This window comes from Oculina patagonica, chromosome 7, assembly GCF_052425735.1.
Source record: "Oculina patagonica isolate OP01 chromosome 7, crgOcupat, whole genome shotgun sequence".
Lineage (NCBI taxonomy): Eukaryota > Metazoa > Cnidaria > Anthozoa > Scleractinia > Oculinidae > Oculina > Oculina patagonica.
The window spans coordinates 6,763,209-6,782,664 of record NC_135764.1 but is presented as its reverse complement, the minus strand read 5'-3'; the positions used below and the strand labels follow the sequence as shown (position 1 = coordinate 6,782,664).

Here is a 19,456-nt window from a genome sequence, read left to right as displayed (position 1 = left end):
CAACGCACAAACAGTCGAAACAGACAGAAAACAATCAAATTATGTAATCAAAATTGTGAAACTTTAGGATTATTTATCCTTCTGAGTTCTGAGTGCTGAAAATCTGGATCACAGTCATGAAAAGTGACAGAAAATGCTAGCAATTCTTTTTTGAAAACGAAAAAAATGCTCGTTTTCCCAAAAAATGCCGAAAAAAATGCTAGCATAATCGAGAAAGGCCTAACCGTGCTGTGATTGGTTGCTTGTCATAAGGCACTGTCTGAATCAACCCTGATTGGTTGTTATTGGGGTTCATGAAAAAATTTATGCGAATTAACTTCAGCAAAGGGGTTTTCTACAAACTGTATTACTGCAAGTAGAAAACTTCCTCTTTATTGCTCATACACTCGATAAGCAGAGGAGTAACACGTTATAGCGGATTGCTTTTGAAAACTAACTTTGTTTTATTTCGATAGGAAACTTTGTAGTCTTATTCACTAGAAGGCTCGTACACTGAACTTAGAACAAACCAAACGCCTATCAACAAATTTCAACAACTGCCAGCACTTTACAAATGACTTATTCACAACTTAAACAAAACCGACAAACGGACCTCAAACAGAACGACTTTATTTGACTAACAATAGAAAGATCGAAACTGACCAATTACTGTTGACAAGCTTTACATGAGTCTTACGGCCAATAACATCACGGCTTAACTGGCCAATCAGTTTCAACGAAGCAGACTTACAGCATCATCGACTGACAACAACTTTTAACTTGACTCTGAAGATGACGTCCACTCATGTTATGGAATCGTCGGTCACTAACAACAGTTCTTTTTACAACTACTCTCACCCAGAGGATCACACTATACGAACAATTTAGACTCCAGCTGGTTTCCGAACCATTTACTATGTTATTTACTACCGGTTCCACAGCTTTCTATACTTTCGATTGCAATGTGCTTATGCACGTTGTGTTTCTTTAAAACTGAGTTGCCTGTCGGAATCAAACGTTATTGTCCATTAGGGACTGGTCAATAAGTATCAGGGGGGGTGGGCCGGAGCAATTGGAAAAGTGGTGGCTCGAAAATTTGTGACCCACCCCTTCCGTCTGGCTCAAAACTGACTAACCCACCCCTGACAGGGGGTTGAAAATTACATGACCCACCCCCTTTGCTAAAAAAAATCAAGGGACCTATCATTTCTTTATCATCTGTTAGGGGTTGGAGATTTTTTATTTGACTTCAGCTTTTAAAGTGAAATTCCCTACATAGACATTTGACACTGCTGTTCCATGTACGTCTTTTTCCATTTCTTGACACACCAAAAAAGGATGAATTTGTCACTTCTCATACTAGCCCTTTGTAAGTTTTCCACATATTTCTGTGTAAAGTCCATAGGGAAATTTAGACACAAACATATGCAAAAAACTGAATCAGTATATGATATTAATTCATAATCAATTATTGAAGAGTTCATATTTTTATACAGAAATTAATAACATAAAATACAACCACTGTCCATCATTCATATTTGCAAATTGCTTGAGAAAAGAGTTTACTGGTATTAAAAGGCCTAAAGCCCAGCGTGAATCTATGCAGGTTGAAGAGAGTCAGGTAAAATTGATGATATGATTACAAGCCATCTAGGGGGGTCAGGGGGCATGCTCCCCCGGGAAATTTTTATATTTGGGCCTTTTGAAATCGCTAGAAATTCATTTAAAACTGCTTACACGGAGAAATTTATCAATTTTATATACTGATGAATACAACTTTTCTTGGAACTATAACAGTTAAAAATTAGTGAATAAATAAGATGACCCACCCCCTACATGTAGATCAAAACTACATAACCCACCCCTTTTCGAGGGCTCAAAAACTGATGACCCACCCCCTTTCTGCTCCGGCCCACCCCCCCCCCCCCCTGCCCCCTGTACTTATTGACCAGTCCCTTACTGTTACTACCAAGAAGTAGGATTTTTCGTTTACGAACACTTCAACCTTTCCGACAACAACAAAATCAGAGAGCAGGGTGAAGACGAGGAGGCCTACTCTGGGACCCAAAATCGCGCAAAGTCGCCCAAAATCGCCCAAAATCGCCTAAAGTCGCCTAAAATCGCCCAAAATCGCCTAAAGTCGCCCAAAGTCGCTCTAAGTATAGATATTTTCTGTAACGATGCTTTATGGTGTACCAGGATGATTCCCATGTACATGTATACAACAACTGTACTTAGGTCGGTCACCTAAATTTGCCTAAAAGGTCACCTAAAATTTCTCTTAAGTCGCTCAAAATCGCCCAAAGTCGCCTAAAGTCGCCCAAAATCGCCTAAAGTCGCCCAAAATCGCCCGTAATTTTGAACAAAATGAGCTAAAATCGCCTAAAGTCGCCTTAAGTCGCCCAAAGTTACGGCGACTTTGGGTCCCAGACTAGACCTACGAGGAAAGGTGGTTCGGAACACTCAGTTACCCCTAGAGGCTGGAACAATGTCCTGGTCCCAGGGGTTTAGTTTCTTCTTTTCGAGTGAAAATTCAATTTAAATTGAGAAATAGGAGAGAGAAAACATCTGGAACCATATTTTTTAAAATTGTCTCGCGCTCAATTTTCAGTCGCATCTACGCCATGTGACACGCGTGGACAATAACGTTTGATTCGTGCTCAACGGTTTGAGCATGCACTGCTGGCTGAAATCTCATTTGTCATGATTTTCAAGTCTAAGGATTACTCATCAAGTATTGCATAAACAAGCCCCGTTCGGCTGCCAATCACATTGTTGTAAGACGGCGTACATTTTGTGGCTGCGTCTGGTAAAGTTTTCTGCAGAAGTTGAAGGAAGTTTGCATCGGTTTAGGTAAGTTTTCTACTTCCCGAGGAAGAAATCTAAACTTTTTAAGGGCTGATAGCCGTTGTGTTACTTTGCTTGCAAATCTCTCTTGATGGTCAGTCACTCCTTCTTTTTTAATAGATAACTTTTTTCCAATTCTTGAGAGATTCTAAAAAAAGAATAAGGAATCAATGTAACAAGTTAAAAAGTTTCCAATTTTTCTGTGGCTGTCAGCCCACAGGCAGCCCAAGCTCACGTTTTGAGCGGCGGTAGGTAATCGATGCTGCGTAACCGTAAGACCGTTGAGAATGTTATTGCTGGTTTTCACTGTCACGCAAGTAACGATACTGTCACGCGCTGCAAAAAATAAATCCAAAGCTATTGAGTCAAAAAAATCAAGAATATTACAGGTTGTAGAAAATTACTAGATAGTCTACGTGTCCAAGTTTCAGGTCTGTACGGTATTGCGTACTCGAGTTATCCGCTAAAATGTTCCACACAAATTTAGAGAGCACAGTATGGAAATTCCATGCTGGAGTCCGTGTCAAGGGGCACCAAGATGGCCGCCGGAAATCAATGAAGACATCTGGTATTCACTTCTGCTATAAAAAGCGGTCAGTTCACCTTCGTGAATACATAAACATTCACATAAACACTTCTTGTAAAACCTCAATTGTTTAGATCGTTAAAAATCACAGGAAGATGCATTCTTTTTAAGCATACGTGACAGCCTTCAGGCGGCCATTCTGATGTCGTGTGGCGCAAAACTTCGAAATTCAAAATGTTATATTTTAAAGACGGCGGATGCTATCGAGCTGAAAACCTTCAATAAGATATATATTAAGGACTTCAAATAGCCAGTGAAGGATAAAAAGGCAGGGTCTCGCGATTCTGGATTTTAGAATTTTGATGACGTCACGTGAAAACCAAGAATAAGGCTTTGTTATAAGTGGGTTGATTTTGCCGTATTTATGCTTAAAATTCAGTAAATATACAAAGTATACTTACGTTTTCCATTGCTGTGCCCTCTTGCCTGTCTTGCATCTTGAAGTTTTTTTTAGGCGATTTTTCTTTCTTCCCTGTTTCACGACTTCTAGACGAAAGACAGGCAAAAGTTTCATGGCAAGTATTCAGAAGTGTTTGTCGAAACTGAAAATAGATTTTATTATAACTCAGCCGTCACACAGTCTATTTGAATAAATTTGCTAAATAGATCCACTTTTATTGGGCAAAGAAAGTTGCATTTCAGGGATTTATTTGCCGCAGTACAGTATTTTTAGACCAAAAAAATTGGAGCCATTTCCAGCAACGAAGATTCGTTTCTCGTATAATAGAGCGCAACGAATTTGGTGGCCCTCAGTGGCCCTTTTTTGCTTTTCTGATATGAGTAACTCATAATCTCACAGTGGTCAGTGTTAGAAGATTTTCGCACGAGCGTCTTCGCAGCTTCCGTTTAGCATTATATTTTAAAAGTTACTTCACAAAATTAATTAGAAACGGATACCGCAAAAGAATGCAAGGATAACGAGACTTTATTAACTTTCATTTTTAATAAGTGACGACGGATTGGTTCCTTTCTCCTATAAAATCCATTCCCTTAAATTTCAAACTGTTGAAAATTAATTCTTTCACGGTTAGAGGTGATATTCATTCTCAACTTGAGACGAAATGGCGTGAAGCAAAGCTTGTTTGACATTTAGTGGTGTCTTTTTAGCTTTGAACCAGTATAATAGAACCAAGCATTTTATTTCCCAGAATAAGAAAACTTTATATTTCCTACCTTTAAAGGATCTTCAAGGCAAAGAATTGCTCTCTGTGATGGCCGAAGAAAAACAAAACAAAACAAAAATTTTTTTTTGTAATACCAACCAAATGAAGTATTTTAGCAATGGTTAGGGAAATTGCAAATACGTTTGCAATATCTCCGCAGCCTAAACTTAGGACGTTTTCGTGTGCGTTTGTTTATTTATATCTTTATCTTAAGTATTTCCGTCTAAGGCACTTCTTACAAGGAAATTCTTCCACAGATTTGTGTCCTAATATTTTGTTGGTAACCCTTGAGATATAGACGCAAGTGCGCTTTTTAATAGCACAGAATGTTTGCTGTTTTGTAATAAAGGGTGGGGATAAAGAGAAAAGAAAAATAAGATTGGAGTGGACTATTGTCTCTGTTCATGCTCCTTGCCACATTGACCTCATTACCCGAAGGACTGGTGAAGAGAGAAGAATACCATCTTGATTAACCGTCAAATTCTCAGAACTTACATAAAACAAATGACCAATGGTCAGCAAGGAGAATTATCTTCTGAGATCTGAAAAGAAAAAATCCATATCATGGACTGGCGTTTTCTATGCATTCTAAACTCGCGACACACTTAACGGCCGATGCCCATGGAAAACTGTTCTCGTTAAAATTAATTCTCTACAATTGAAGGAGCATAAAATGGCGAATTTTTTAGGAATCCCTTTGATTAAAGTTTACTAAGACAGATATAGAATAAGAAAAATGTACATAAATAGAATTTAAGTCTTAGAACCTGTCAAAATATTTAACATTAAATCTTCCACTAATCTTTACTTTTTCATATTTATTATTAGTCTTTATTTCTTTTAATTCCTCTAATCACCCATCATTTTTGCCTCCTTTATAAGCATCTTAAAGATCATTAAAAAATCTTAAAATTTCGTGATGCCTTCCACTTTAAACCTATGACGGCCATTTTACGATTCAATTAAACTTCAAAGAGATACACCTGTATAATACTAAAATATTAAATATATGGCACTGAAAGGAACGTTGCAATTCAGGTATCGGGCCGGTGTAATTATATTATTTTTGTCTCGGTTTTTACACTGATATGCCCACTATTTCTTTCACGGACTAGCTAAACAGGTCCTATATTTATCACGATATTGTAAGAAAGTTTTAAAACATATTATTCATAGTATCACGTTTGTTTTTCGGCGAACAACAAAATCCCTAGTTTGGCCATTTGCTGTTTGTCGCTTGTACGTGATATAAAAAGTGAACAGTTTGGCGTTTTTTGTGAACGCGTGAATTTTTTCCATTTTCTGATTGTTTTAGCCAATAATTTGAGGAAAAGTAAACAAAATCAAAGCCGATGTGACATTATGTCGTTTGCGATATCTAATATGCTGTTTAATCCTTTATTCGTTTCGCAACTGTATTTGAAAATTAGCTAAGCCCCTCAAGGTCTTCGACCTACAAAATGATACGTAACCATGTTGGATATTTTCCATAGATCTCATAGATCTTTCTTGCTCAATGTCTGTTTCTTGGGAGCGTACTAAACCAGATCTTAAATAGCACTGTTTTCAGTCTTAATATATCTTAATCAGGGACTTAAAGCGAAAGAATTGACATAATCTTTTCTAAGAACAACGGCATATTTTAATGACATTTTATAAGGTTGTTTTCAGCGCTTGCAAGTTAACTGTTTGCGACCAGATCTTTCTACATTGACAGATATTGCAAGCTTATACAAATTTTATCTTTGAAATCTTGGGTTAAAAGGGGCAACAACATAACACAAAGCGCGAAACACATTCACTTACGTAGAGACATGTTCCGTGATTTCGCTGTTATCTCAAAGAATCAAATATTTTCTGTTAATGAATATTGTGACGGACACGTTTCTGGCTCTTTGTATGGAAGCAAAGCCGGAAAAGCTTGTTGACGCCACACGAAGAATAGTATTGGAAATTTATGATTAGTTGGAGCTTATCTGCGATCAAGTTAATCTGGCAACATATGGAAAGACTTCAAACTTTGCCTCGGGAAAAATTGTTATTAAATACGCGTGATTGTAAACGTGTTGTGCTAGTAAAAAGAGTTTGAAAAGATCTGAAAGTTAGACAAGCTCGACGATTTTTGCGTTTTCCGAAAATAGGGATTAACAGTGAAATTGTTTAAATTATTCTCTTTTAGAACAAGAGCTTACAAAAACTAAAACACCAGGCTTCGTAAATGTTAGGGTATCCATTACTTGTTTGTTGCTTGAAATGAACGAGAGAAAAAGAATTCAATTATAAAAAGAATTTTTTGAAACAGTTTGTCGTCTTTTGCATGTATTGCAAGAGAACGCAGCCACTTTACCGCGCGTAGTTCTAATTCCAGAGTAAATTTCCTTAGGAATAAAACTGCTGCTGTTTTGATGAAGCACTTGAATTCGGAAAGATTAATTATTTAAAGCCCATGTGAGGTGTCAACAAAGTCAATTTCGAAAATAACAAATTGATTTTTTTAAAAGCAAATCAATTCTTTGAGGACCTTATACTATAAAGCAGCCGCTGAAATGTAGCACAGTGTTGTGTCAATCAATCTTAAGGGCTATTTGCATAACTAGGGTTCTTAGCTTTTCGCGCGTGGAAAAGCTTTGTTGACTTTGGCTATGGACTGTTATTAAGTAATAAATGACTAATCTAGAAGAAATTGTCACAGGAAACGAGCTTTCTTTTTGTTTTCTGTTATCATAGCAGATCAAAGCGAGAGCTCATTGTTTCTATTGTTGTCCGTGATAGATTTGGCACTAGCTTCTTGGTGAAGTAAATGAAATGCTATATTAATTTTCTTGCTGATGAAAAGATATGATACTTCATCAAGTGCTTCCGAAATTAGCTGCGAAAAATGTTAATTATTATCGCCCCTGTGTTTTCTGTTAAAAGTAAAAACTCTCGGTTCGGAATATCATTATTTTAATCAAATTTGAACATGGTACCTAATAGTCTGCGAGTGAAATTGTCCAAGATTGTTTTGACAGTTTGGTAACTGTATTTAAATGACCTTTTAAGCCATTGCTTTTCCAAGACGTAATGCTTGAGCGTGTTCCAAATATTTCAATGGTATATTTTTGTTCGACATGCTTTGTTTTAATATATTTGCCTATCATAAGGAGCCGATAAACGCATATTTGTCGTTTCTCATAGGCTTTCCAACTGGATTGGCTGAGCAATCGGTGTTTTCTTAAACATCGAGTAAGGTGCTTTTCCCTCTAAGCTCGTCTAGCATTTGATAAGTGGATACAGATTGGAGCCTTAGCTGTTTTTTCAACAGAGGTAAGTTACAATTCTTCTATGTTAGCACTTGGATAACCTGATCAAAGCTGACATATTGTCTCCGCCTACTTGGTGCTTATAACGCAAACATGCATTTTTCTGATAATTCCACAGAGCGGAGGCCTTGCAAGGACCCGTGTCATCGGACCGGCTTTTTACTTTCGAATTTCATTTAATTAAGTGATCTTTCAACGGACTTAGGCGGAATATTAAGAAATCGTCAAGACAAGGTCTTCTTTCCTTGGATGTGGATCTAACCAGCCAGCTGCAGCCATCTGCACTAACTAAGGTCGACAGAGCCATGGCATTTTACGCAATGTTGATTGCAGCTTTCCTCGTGTTTACAATCGGTGACGCCAATTTTGTCCAGTCTACAGATGACAAAGTTGTCATTAGCACAAGATATGGATCAATTCAAGGAGTTATCCGTCGCTTTACACGTATCAACAAACCCATTAAAGCGGTGAACAAGTTTCTTGGGATTCCGTACGCTGCACCACCCGTCGGCGAATTGCGGTTTAAACCTCCGCAACCAATCCCCGCTTGGAAACCAGCTATATACAACGCCTCGTATTTTCGAAGCATTTGCATACAACCCGGTGATTACAACATACTCTTCTGGCCGAACTTCTCCCACCCAGACAGCGAGGACTGCTTGTACTTGAACGTGTACACACCTCGCCGGAATGGCAGCTCAGGGGCCGGTGAAACCTACCCGGTCATGGTGTACATTCATGGAGGAGGCTACGAAGTTGGTACTCCTGTAATATCCCCTGGAGATGTGATCCCCCTGTTTGGAGTTGTTCTGGTCACCATACAATATCGTTTGGGCCCGTTTGGTTTCGTTACAACTGGTGATTCTGCGGCGCCCGGAAATTATGGGATGTTGGACCAGATCGAGGCTTTGAAGTGGGTTCATGAAAACATTAAAGCCTTTGGCGGAAACCCATCAAGTGTTACCATATTTGGCGAGAGCGCTGGTGGGGCCAGCGTTGGACTTCACGTCCTGTCCCCACTTTCGAAGGGTCTTTTTCACCGGGCTATTGCTATAAGTGGTGTCGAACTCTCTCCTTATGCAACTGGTTCTAACACAACTGCAGTTAAACACACAAAACATTTGGCAAAAGAGCTTAAATGCCCCACAGATGAAAGCGCTGCAATAATAGCGTGTCTTCGTTCAAGGGAAGCTCGTAAACTTTTACTTAACACGGCAAATGTGTGGCGACCTGTGGTGGATGGTGATTTCCTTCCAGACAGCCCTGAGAGCCTGAGAAAATCTGGCAGGTTCAACCACGTCTCACTCATGGCCGGGTTCACAAGTCAAGAGGGCGCGTACTTCTTTCCATCCCAAATCAATGCTGTCACGCCTAAAGAATTCAGAAAACAAGTCGTCTTTGCGTTGACCTATATCGTCCACAGATACGGACAGACGTGGACACCCCAAACAAAGATACCCGATTCTTTGATAGACGCGGTTGTTTTTTTGAACACGCCATGGCCGTATGCTGAAGACCTCTTTAAACTGAAGCGTGGCTTTTCGGATGTTATCACTGACTCCTGCGTCGCGGAGCCTGCACACGCGAGTTTGACATTCCACAGCAAGCAGAGTCCCGCTTACCTGTATGAGTACGCGTATCGCTCAAAACTGGACCCTTCGCCCGAATGGCTGGGTGTAAGACACAAAGATGATACGCCATACCAGTTCGGGTTTCCGTTGATGAATCTCACCGTTCTTCAAAACTACGACGAAGCCGACCGAAACTTTAGCGACACGATCATAACGCTGTTCACGAACTTTGCCAAATATGGTAATCCGACGCCTGAACCAGTAAGAGGAGCCCTGTGGGAGAGATTTAACCAGAGTCACCTGGCCTATCTTCGGATTCTAGAGCAACCGACAATAGCGATCAACTACCAGCCAACCAAAATGGCGTTTTGGCGTGAGTATTACAAACAGCTGTTAAAGGAGAATAAATGTCCCATTGTAGCCAGGACAAGTCGAGGAGCAGAAGGCAAGCGATTAGGAATCATTTCGTTTGTTTTCATTTACATTGTAGGCGTGTCCTTGTTATTTTAAGCGTCGTTTATGAAGTATTAATAATTATCACGATTCGAGGCTTTTATAGGTATATTGCAGCCTTAGAACTAGACTATCTGGATCCAGTTGTTCGAAAGCCGATTAACTCTTATCCAGGATTACAATTTATTTGGTAGGTTTTAGGCATCAAAGCTAATGTTTGCAGAGTTCGAGATTAGCTAAAAAGAAAACTGCAGTTGTTTAGCAGTTCTCGTAAGCTTGTTATTCTACTGGTCTTCTAGTGTAGCAGTTGCTACTGTTTTGGGGCGCAAGAGATACTTCTCTGTTCTGTTTATATGTTATATTGTTCTCTCGAAGGGTAGCGAGCTATTTATGCAAGACCTTTCAAGAGCTGCTATCCGACCCAAAAATTTGGAGGAAAAACAACTTGACAAAAACAGAAAACCTCACCGAAAGGTCACAAAACTGAGATAAAAAAAATTCACCCCCATCCTGGATTATCTTAATCGTGTTTTGAACAACTGGTATATGAATACTTTTTAGAACGCGAATAACATCCCAGAGCCTACATTCTCCGTTGCCAGCGGTCAAGTGCTTTGTGACCACTGGTCTGTGAGAGAGAACGAAGACCCTGGGTACAAGTCTCTGTCAAGCAGAAGATGCTACTCTGGCTTAGAGTGCTAAAGCGATTCTGTTATAAACAACTATAGGTCTTAAAATTAAGTGCAACTGCTAGATAACTGTAAAAACACAAAAGAAAAACTAGGAAGCCAAAAACAATACGGATAGCATTGAGGAAACCTCATTTCTATTTCCCAGTTAAGTTTAATATGTAGAATGATCAGACCTCATCGTTATTCGTTATTTAGTTAAGATTTCATCTGTAAAAGAATATTTTTATTTTCTTACTCAATAATCGCCAAAAATTAGCGCGACCTCACCTTGGTATCAAAATAATCTCCATTATAATTATCATAAAAGTTGTTTTTTATTTTAAAATCAAAAAAAATTATAGTTCCTGCTGTTTGTCCGGATAAGTGTCTATTTTATTTTGACTCTGCGCGCACATCAATGCTCAATTTATGCATTTCAAGTTCCAGTCAGGATATACATAAAAACAAATTTATCTTACGTGTATGGTATTTGGTTTACTCATGTCGTATTTCCCAGTTAGTAAAAATTCGACGCTTAGTCTACATTATGTTTGGAAATTCTTCTCTGATTGAAAGCATTGAACTTCTTTGTCAAAACTTGAAGCTTTAATTCTTATATAATGCATTCGCCTGATCCGTTTTTTGCCGCACCGGTGTAATTTAGTAATCTAACTCATGTAGTATTGTGCCAGATCTCTCCTTCTAATTTTCTCGGACGAGAAATTTTGTTTTAAAGGAGCTATTTCACGGTATTTTAAGTTATTGTTCTGATTACCTTCAAATTCAAGGAAACATCGAAATGATAGTTTTCTAATGAAGTAAAACACCAACGGAGAAATAAAAAGCCGAAAATAAACAAGGATCGTTTCGACTGATAAAGATTAAGGCGGTTTACAAATGAACGTTAAGAACGTTTGAGTTTCAGCACAAAAGAAATTGCCAGCATCTTACCTCTCCAATAAAATAACAATAAACTACGCATGCAATTAACAGAATAAATGAGATGACAACGGTTTGCCTAGCCTGCGAACAGGCTCCACTCGCTTCGCTCGCAGAAACCTCACTCGGGAGCCTGTTCGCAGGCTACGGTTTACCAAAAAAAGGTTTGAGTATTCAACATTAAATTCTCCCACCAAGCTAATTGAGAAATATATTGAGAACAGTGAGGAGAATTTGTAAGTCAATGTTAGGGATACTAAGTTTTATTACATTACCAGATCAGCTCCAAACAAGTACTATAGCAAATGTATGGAAACTTGCTAGTGTGGAGAGTTTGTATGTTGACATCGGGCTTAACGGCGTTACTACAACATCAAATTCTCCCAACTAGTACTATAAGAAATGTGTAGAGAATTTGTACGGTAATGCTTAATCAGTAGCGTCATGATCATCTATCATGAAACTGAATTGGTATACAGTCAACTCTCTCTTAACGGACACCTATGTAAGACGGACACCTGGTGTTGGTCCCGTCCCTGCCGTTTTTCAGTCATTTTACTGTTACTAAACTCCCTAAAAGACGGACACCTCTCTAAAACGGACAGTTGGAGCCGTTCCGTCGGTGTCCGTTTTAGAGAGAGTTGACTGTAGTAGACCTTTACGAGCAGTTCGTTTTAATGACAATTTTTAAACCATCATGTTAATAAAATTATTTTAAAGGTACTATAGAATATTTTTCTTCCCTGAGGATGAGTTTCCCCAAGAAATACGGAGCTTTGTCTGTCTTCCTTTCTAACTTCCTTCAATCCTTCTTCCTGCTTTCTTTCTTTCATTTAAAATAAATGTACCTTCTAGAATAAGAGAAGTACTAGAGACCTTAAAATACAATTGGCGGAAAGATGTCATACACGGTGCTTTACTCGTGTCCGTAAGTACATTATCTTCATTCCCCGGTGTTTTTAGTTGAAACGGGGAAACAGCTTACGGGGTGTGCTTGCAAATGAAAGTCATATCGCTCTGTGCAACTAAGAAAGTTCCGAATCTCATCGACTAAGGGTGCGTTCGTTTGGGAATATTCTGGAATATATCTGGCTATTCTGCTCCCAGATAAAAAAATGTGGAAAAAAATAAATAATTTTTATATATACATAAAAAAAAAAAAAAAAAAATATTATAATCTCCCCGCGGGGGTTTTATAAAAAAAAATTTTTATTTATTTTAAAAAAAAAAAAAAAATAAATTATATATAAAATACCAATCCTATTTTATTTTTTTTTTATACACACTCCCCTAAAGGCTCGTGTGTATAACAAAAAAAAAAAAAGGGGAATAATAATATACACCGAAAGGTGATAAATAGTATATATTGTTAAGAGACAAAATAAGAAGACTCGTAAAAATGTACAGAGATAATACATACTGAAATGACTAATAAGGATTACTAGGCAACAAACCCTAAATGCAGCTGTAAATAACTACTCGTTCCTCGACTTTGGGATTTCGTCTAGTAAGTATTTCCAACAGTTCAACCCTTTCCTCAGTTTGTCGTCAGAAAATAACGTCCTCCTACACTCGTGCGCGTACTCTTCAAGAATATCGGTTGAGCCCGCGGTTATGCATGGACGGCGTAATTGCTAAGGAAACTAGCATGGTAATCTCCCAAGTGCTCTTTTATATTTTGGTCACTTCTCCACAAAAAGATGTAGAAAAAATTACAATTCAGTGCTGCGTAGGCGGAAAAGTGAAACACTTAGAAAATTAACCACTCTTGCAAATTAACGAAAAGGACTTTACCAGCGTTGGTTGAACGCTTTTTCGACACAAAGTTGGTGATGCGCCTTGCGTTTAAATAAATCGAAAACTTAAACTTTAAGCGTTTAAAAACGTTTGAAACGTTTGAAAAGCTAGAAAAATCAAGGGGAACATGGAGTTTTTAACCAATAGTTAAGAAATCGTGAACTTTTGGACAAGTGTGTAATCCGTTAGATACGAAATGATCGAGATTTGCACTAAAAATTGAGAAACCGGTGTACATGGACAAAATCTTGTACAAAACTGTCGAGGTACGTACACAGGTACCGCAGCTCATTTTTTAAATATCCCCCTCCCCCTACCCCATTTTAAAATTGTTCTGTTGTGAAAACAAAGTCTGGTGAATTGCAAACCCCACGAGACACGGTAATGGGAGATGGTGATTAAATATTTTTGCCGCTTGCAAGTCAAGACATTAGCGAAATTTGTGGAAAATGCCTTTGTCTCCTGACTACTTTTGTCCAGGATTGCCCATCTCCGCCTTGAGATGGCGTTCGAATGTGAACCAAGTTCTACGTCACAAAACATGGCAACAACTGGCAAACAAAGAACATGCTTTCATGAGCACAGTCTTCTTTAATTCTGAGACCATTCCGACCAGTTAACGTCACAGATCGCTGCTAACGGACACAGATTGTCTGGGGAATAATACCACGCCTCAACTACATGGACAAGGCGCAAAGATGCCACTAGTAGTCTACTCCTGTTTTTATTCTCAAACTAAGGTTTCCATGTCTCAAGAAAAAGACGCAGTTAAAATTTAACACTTTGTTTTTCAAATAAAATTGCTATTATATTTTTTGCTTATCGCTAGTGTTTGTTTGTTTTGACCTAAAGAACTAATTTTTTAATAGTCTTTTTGTTGCTACATTTGTCTCACGGAGTCCTAATCTCTTGTATCTTTATCAGATACCTGACATATCTAACACTAACGTTGTAGCAACGCTCGTTATTTTTAAGTAAGAACAACGTAAACGTTTAACAGAAAGAAACATAAAAACACGACAAGGCAATAAAAACTCAGGCAACTTTTAAGAGCACTGGATGTGGACTCGCATGTGTAAGGTGGCTCCACCAGCATCCTCTCATAGTACTCATTCCAGAACGCCATCTTAGTTGGCCTGTACTTGGCGGCCATTTCCGGCTGCGTTTGGATACGAAAGTATGCCATGTGACTCGAGTTAAATCCTTCCCATGATACACCAAGCATAGGTTGTGGTGTAGGATTTCCATATTTGGCAAAGTTCGTAAACAGTGTGATCAACATGTCGCTAATGTTTCGGTCAACATCGTTGTACTGTTGCAGAACAGTCAAGTTCATTAAAGGAAAACCAAACTCGTACGGGGTATCATCCTTATGAGCGGCTCCTTTCCAACAGGGGCTGGGGTTGAGCTTGGAGCGATAGGCAAACTCGTACATGAACACAGGTGCGTATTTGCTGTGAAGGACCAGGTCTGTGTGAGTTGGAGCCGTCATGGTAAAATCTCCCACTTCGTCTGCCATTCCAATTTTTGTCTTGATGTCATCATTTTGGTCTGGCCAAGGTGTGTACAACAACGTTATCGCGTCTAGGAGGGATTTAGGAAGATCTCCATCAAGCATTTGCCCGTATTTGTTGCCAATGTTATAAAATATTGTTTCTGTATATAAACGGAAATTGTCATGCGTCACATGGTCGAGGACTTCAGGGAAAAAGTAGGATCCTTCCCGACTTGTAAACCCGGCCATATATGGTACATAATGAAAATTTCCACTGTTCCTTAGGTTTGTTGGAGTGTCCGCGAGAAAGTTCCCATCAACTATAGGTCGCCATACGTTAACTTCTTTCACTGGAAACTTTAACGCGTCAACGGAACGAAGACACTTGATCATTTTACTACTATCTTCCACGGAACAGCCGACTTGTTTTGCAACCTTTTCGCTCTGTTTCGTCACTTCTTCCGTCGAGCCAATAGCAAACGGAGAGAGGTCCACTCCGCTGATTGAAATTGCACGGTGAAAAAGTCCCTTCGAGAGTGGGGACAAGAGCAGAAGGCCAACACTGGACCCTCCTGCGCTCTCTCCAAATATGGTAACCACCGAAGAATTACCTCCAAAGGCCCTTATGTTGTTTTTGACCCACTTCAGAGCCTCGATCTGGTCCAGCATGCCATAATTTCCAGGGGCCTCTAAATCACCCGAAGTAATGAATCCAAATGGGCCCAAGCGGTATTGGATAGTCACCAGTACGACACCCCATAAAGGGATCACATCCCCGGGGCTTACAGCGGGAGTCCCGGCATCGTATCCTCCTCCGTGAATGTACACCATGACTGGATAGAGCTCTTTTGAGTCCGGGTTTCGATGAGGCGAATACACGTTTAGATACAAGCAGTCTTCGCTTTGTGAAATCGACAGATTTGGCCAGAAGAAATTGTTGTACTCAGGATCTTGGATACAGACGCTTCTGAAGTACGAGGCGTTATAAATGGCGGGTTTCCAAGCATGTGGTGGCTGCGGTGGTTTAAACCGTAACTCGCCGACTGGCGGCGCAGCGTAAGGAATCCCAAGAAACTTGTCCACGGCTTTGATAGGCCTGATGATGTCTGCGAAACTACGAATGTTTCCTTGTATCGTTCCATATGTTGTAGTCACTTTAACCTCGTCACCCTGAGATATCACTAAATGGAGGGCAATGGTTATCAAAAAGGAAACTATATTCGACATTTTAAAGAATTCCATCGTTGTTGACTTGTAATGTGGACAGCCTTGCGTTCCACGTTGTCTGGCCTCGGACAAAAAAAATAACACTGACTTTTTAGTCAATTAATTTGCAACCTCACACCTGCGAATTACCGGTTATTTAAGCTTAGTTCATTCCCGTTCGTAAATGAAAAGTTACCGACAGATTGTTTCAATTCATCTCCACCTTGTCGCAAGCATCTAATGGATTCATTCAGCATGTAGTGAACTATAAAACTTGACCCTAGGTAGATAACCCGATAAAATGTTGGTAGTCGTTTATTTAAGGAAGTCGAGGACTTAATGGTCGTAATACAAACAAGAACAGAGCATCATCGACTATAAATAACATCTCATTCATGATAAAATGAATAACTATTAAGTTGTGATTACTTTTCTCGAACTTGACAGCCACATTCTTGTGAAAACAAAATAGTTCGATTGCGCTTATACAGGCACGCTAGATTTTATCTCTTGGGTTAAGTAGTGATAGCTTGAAGCATTTAACGTGGACTTTAGAAGCGTGTGGCTTGCTTTGTTTTGTCAAAGAAGCTGATGAACTTTAGACATGTGAGCAATTATTTTGAAGACATTAATTCTAAGATAAGGGAGGGGGAAAGGTTACAACCAATAATTGAGCCTTTAGGGGGTCATGTTGACATACAGTAAAGTAAGTCGTAGTATTGTTGCCCGGGTATTGTTGAAGCTTTGTGGTTATAAGGAAGTCTTAAAAATAACTGATAATTATCTATTTTAAGAACTTAATGGCTTTTCGACCTATCTTTGATGCCTTTTCGGACAAACCCTTAAAGCGCAATAGTGCTATATACATGCCTATAAACTAGTAGAACTTTGAGGGGTACTAGGGTAAAAGTAGCTCACCCCCACCCCCCCCCCCCCCCCTCCTTTCCATCCCAGACTGAAAACCACTCAAGATCTTCGTGTGGGTTAACCACATAAGTAGAATTCCCGAGATAGGCTTGTTGTGAACACAGGTTTAAATTGCAGTTTAATTGGATTTTCAGGATAAACGGATCATGCTGTCTCCATCTTTACACATAATCTAGCCTCTTAAATACTTTGTTGTTGGTTGAACGTTTGTTAGGTCTGTTTCGGAATCAAGCATTGATCAACTGCAACGAAAAGCTATTTAAGGTAACTGCAAACACAACTGCTCATATCAGCAGCTGATTTTCCAATAAGACGTCATGTAAGAAATGCTTTTAACTATTCCGCCCGACCTATCGACCTCTGCTAGCAAGGTATCACGTTTTATTTAGTCTTTATGATGTTATAATTGACGCAATATTTCACCGTCTTTACCTTATGACCCATTCATCGAGTTACAACCTGTCTTTCAGTGCCACAAAAATGGCAATAAAGTAAACAGGGGCTCAGCACGAAATGAATACTTCTTGATAGCTATTTAGGGAGCTTTAGCTATGACAACCGCGACGCCCAGGAGAACGCCTAGTGAAAAGTGAATTTATTTTTTGACTCGAGAATATCGCGTGTTATCCAGATGTATTTAGTGCAGCGCTTGGTTTAGGAACTAGCTCCAACTGAATATGTAAAGAGTGCGTTCAACCCCAAAGAGAAATTCGAAAATTAGGCCGTCGTCGTTCACGTTCCTCAAAAATACGCAGTTTGTTCAATTTACGTTGTTGTTTCGCAAAGAACGGCCAAGGAATGTACGCACGTGTAGAATTTTTTTAATGCGGATTTTACCCAAATTAAGGCATAGGAAATGGCCCTCAAATTCGGTGAACAGGAAATACAAAAGAACATGCGGATGGCCAAAAGTGAAGAAAACTGAAACGGATTGCGATATGGGTTTTGAAATACTGTTGGGCTGAACAGTTTTTAAAGTTAATCTCGTTTGCTTGTGGACTCTAACTCATTTAACTTCTCAGGAGAAGAATGTCTCAATATTACAAGCTTAAATTATGTGAATCTGAATGAATTTTAAGGTTGGACTCCTTGCTGTTTCTTTGCCCAGTAATGCGGTCACGCAACTTTTGGGTTTTGTTACCTACGTATTGCTTTTTACAAAATATACATTTTGCTATGTAAGCTTATGTACAAGTAAATTAAACATCTAGAAGTATATGAAGATTTGCAATTAATGCGAAAAGGATTCCCTGTAGTGGTACTATTAACGGTGTTAGACGATGAGGTTTTCCGAAAGAGGAGTTCATTACTTTGTAATTAACCCCAGGGGGGGGGGGGGGAACACCGACTTGTAAATGACGGGGATGATCGAATGGAGGCAAAACTCAGGACCCAAAAAAATCCTTAAGTCTTCCGACATTACCCAAAAAAATCCCTGGACCAAAAATAACCCCCTCAAAAATCCCTTGTCAAATTGCCCCTAAATTGCCAGGAGGGGCAATAATATAACACAAAGAAAACCATAAAAAAATTGAACGCTCGTGTTTGTTTGTTCATCATACGATAAATACGCCAAGGCCCCGGACTTTAGTTCGTTTTGAATACCCAAAAAAATCTCCGTATTTACTTGCCAAATTTTCCAACCCAAAAAAATCCCAGAATCGAAAATTCCAAACCCAAAAAAATCCTTCGATCATCCCCGTCATTTACAAGCCGGAGTACCCCCCCTGGGTAATTAACCCTTGAAGATTTGCAACAAACATTAATTAGCCTTCTGTCTAGCTCATCCATACAAATCTGAACTCTACAGTTGATGACTTCATTTATTGTTACCACTGTTGTGTACCGAACTGGTCGGTAATAAAGGAGGATTAAACCGGATTGAACCAAACGATCAACTTTTATTCGTCTTATTCCACCATCGGAACTCGTGTTCTCTGACTACAATAGTCAGGCGTTACCCGCTCCAAATACGAGGATCTGGGTCCCAATGCACAACAGTCACCCCTGTTCTGCACTGAGCAATGTATTAATACTATATTTTCACTGCATTGACACTATACCGTAACTGTATTGATACCATAGGCGCTATATTGGTACTGTACTGTATCAATACAGTACAAAGTACTGTATTGATACCATTGGCACTATACTGGTATTGTATAGAGGAATCTTCGTTTACAATATTTGCGTCATTAGCATAAGCGCTTCACTTTCTGATCGAGCTACAAAAATATCAAATCTGAAAATTGAAAGTACATGGTACGATTAACTTTCGCTATAAATTTGACCCCGTTGTATTAAACAGGGACCGCGGAGCATTTTGAAAAGTGGGTGGGCTGACAATTGAAAATAATTTTATCATATTGAAAAACTTGTTTCAATTCTTTGTTCTTTGTTTTAATTATTTTTCTTTTTAACGCAGAAAGTGGTGGGACCGCGGCCCTACCAGCCCCTCCCCCTCCGCGGTGCCTGTTAAATACTTTTTCTGTGACGCAGGATTAAAAACTTGATATTTTA

At 39.2% G+C, this 19,456-nt stretch overlaps 2 protein-coding genes across 5 annotated transcripts; one reads left to right on the top strand and one right to left on the bottom strand.

The window, feature by feature from the left end:
* The first annotated feature begins 2,682 nt into the window (after positions 1 to 2,682).
* On the top strand, positions 2,683 to 12,234 carry LOC144661386 (neuroligin-4, X-linked-like). Of its 4 annotated transcripts, none has more exons than XM_078522132.1 (3): positions 2,683 to 2,832; positions 7,832 to 7,881; positions 8,083 to 12,234. In XM_078522132.1, the coding sequence occupies exon 3, from the start codon at positions 8,183 to 8,185 to the stop codon at positions 9,956 to 9,958; it is 1,776 nt and encodes a 591-aa protein (XP_078378258.1). In that variant the 5' UTR covers positions 2,683 to 2,832; positions 7,832 to 7,881; positions 8,083 to 8,182; the 3' UTR covers positions 9,959 to 12,234. The 4 variants fall into 4 exon arrangements, with proteins under 4 accessions (XP_078378258.1, XP_078378256.1, XP_078378257.1 ...); XM_078522130.1 differs by having other exon boundaries at positions 7,996 to 12,234; XM_078522131.1 differs by having other exon boundaries at positions 7,753 to 7,881.
* A 1,645-nt stretch (positions 12,235 to 13,879) lies between these two features.
* Positions 13,880 to 16,262, bottom strand: LOC144660365 (neuroligin-4, X-linked-like). Its single transcript, XM_078520969.1, has one exon. It carries the CDS (start codon positions 16,043 to 16,045, stop codon positions 14,279 to 14,281), a length of 1,767 nt encoding a protein of 588 aa, XP_078377095.1. The 5' UTR covers positions 16,046 to 16,262; the 3' UTR covers positions 13,880 to 14,278.
* Between the last annotated feature and the right edge of the window lie 3,194 nt (positions 16,263 to 19,456).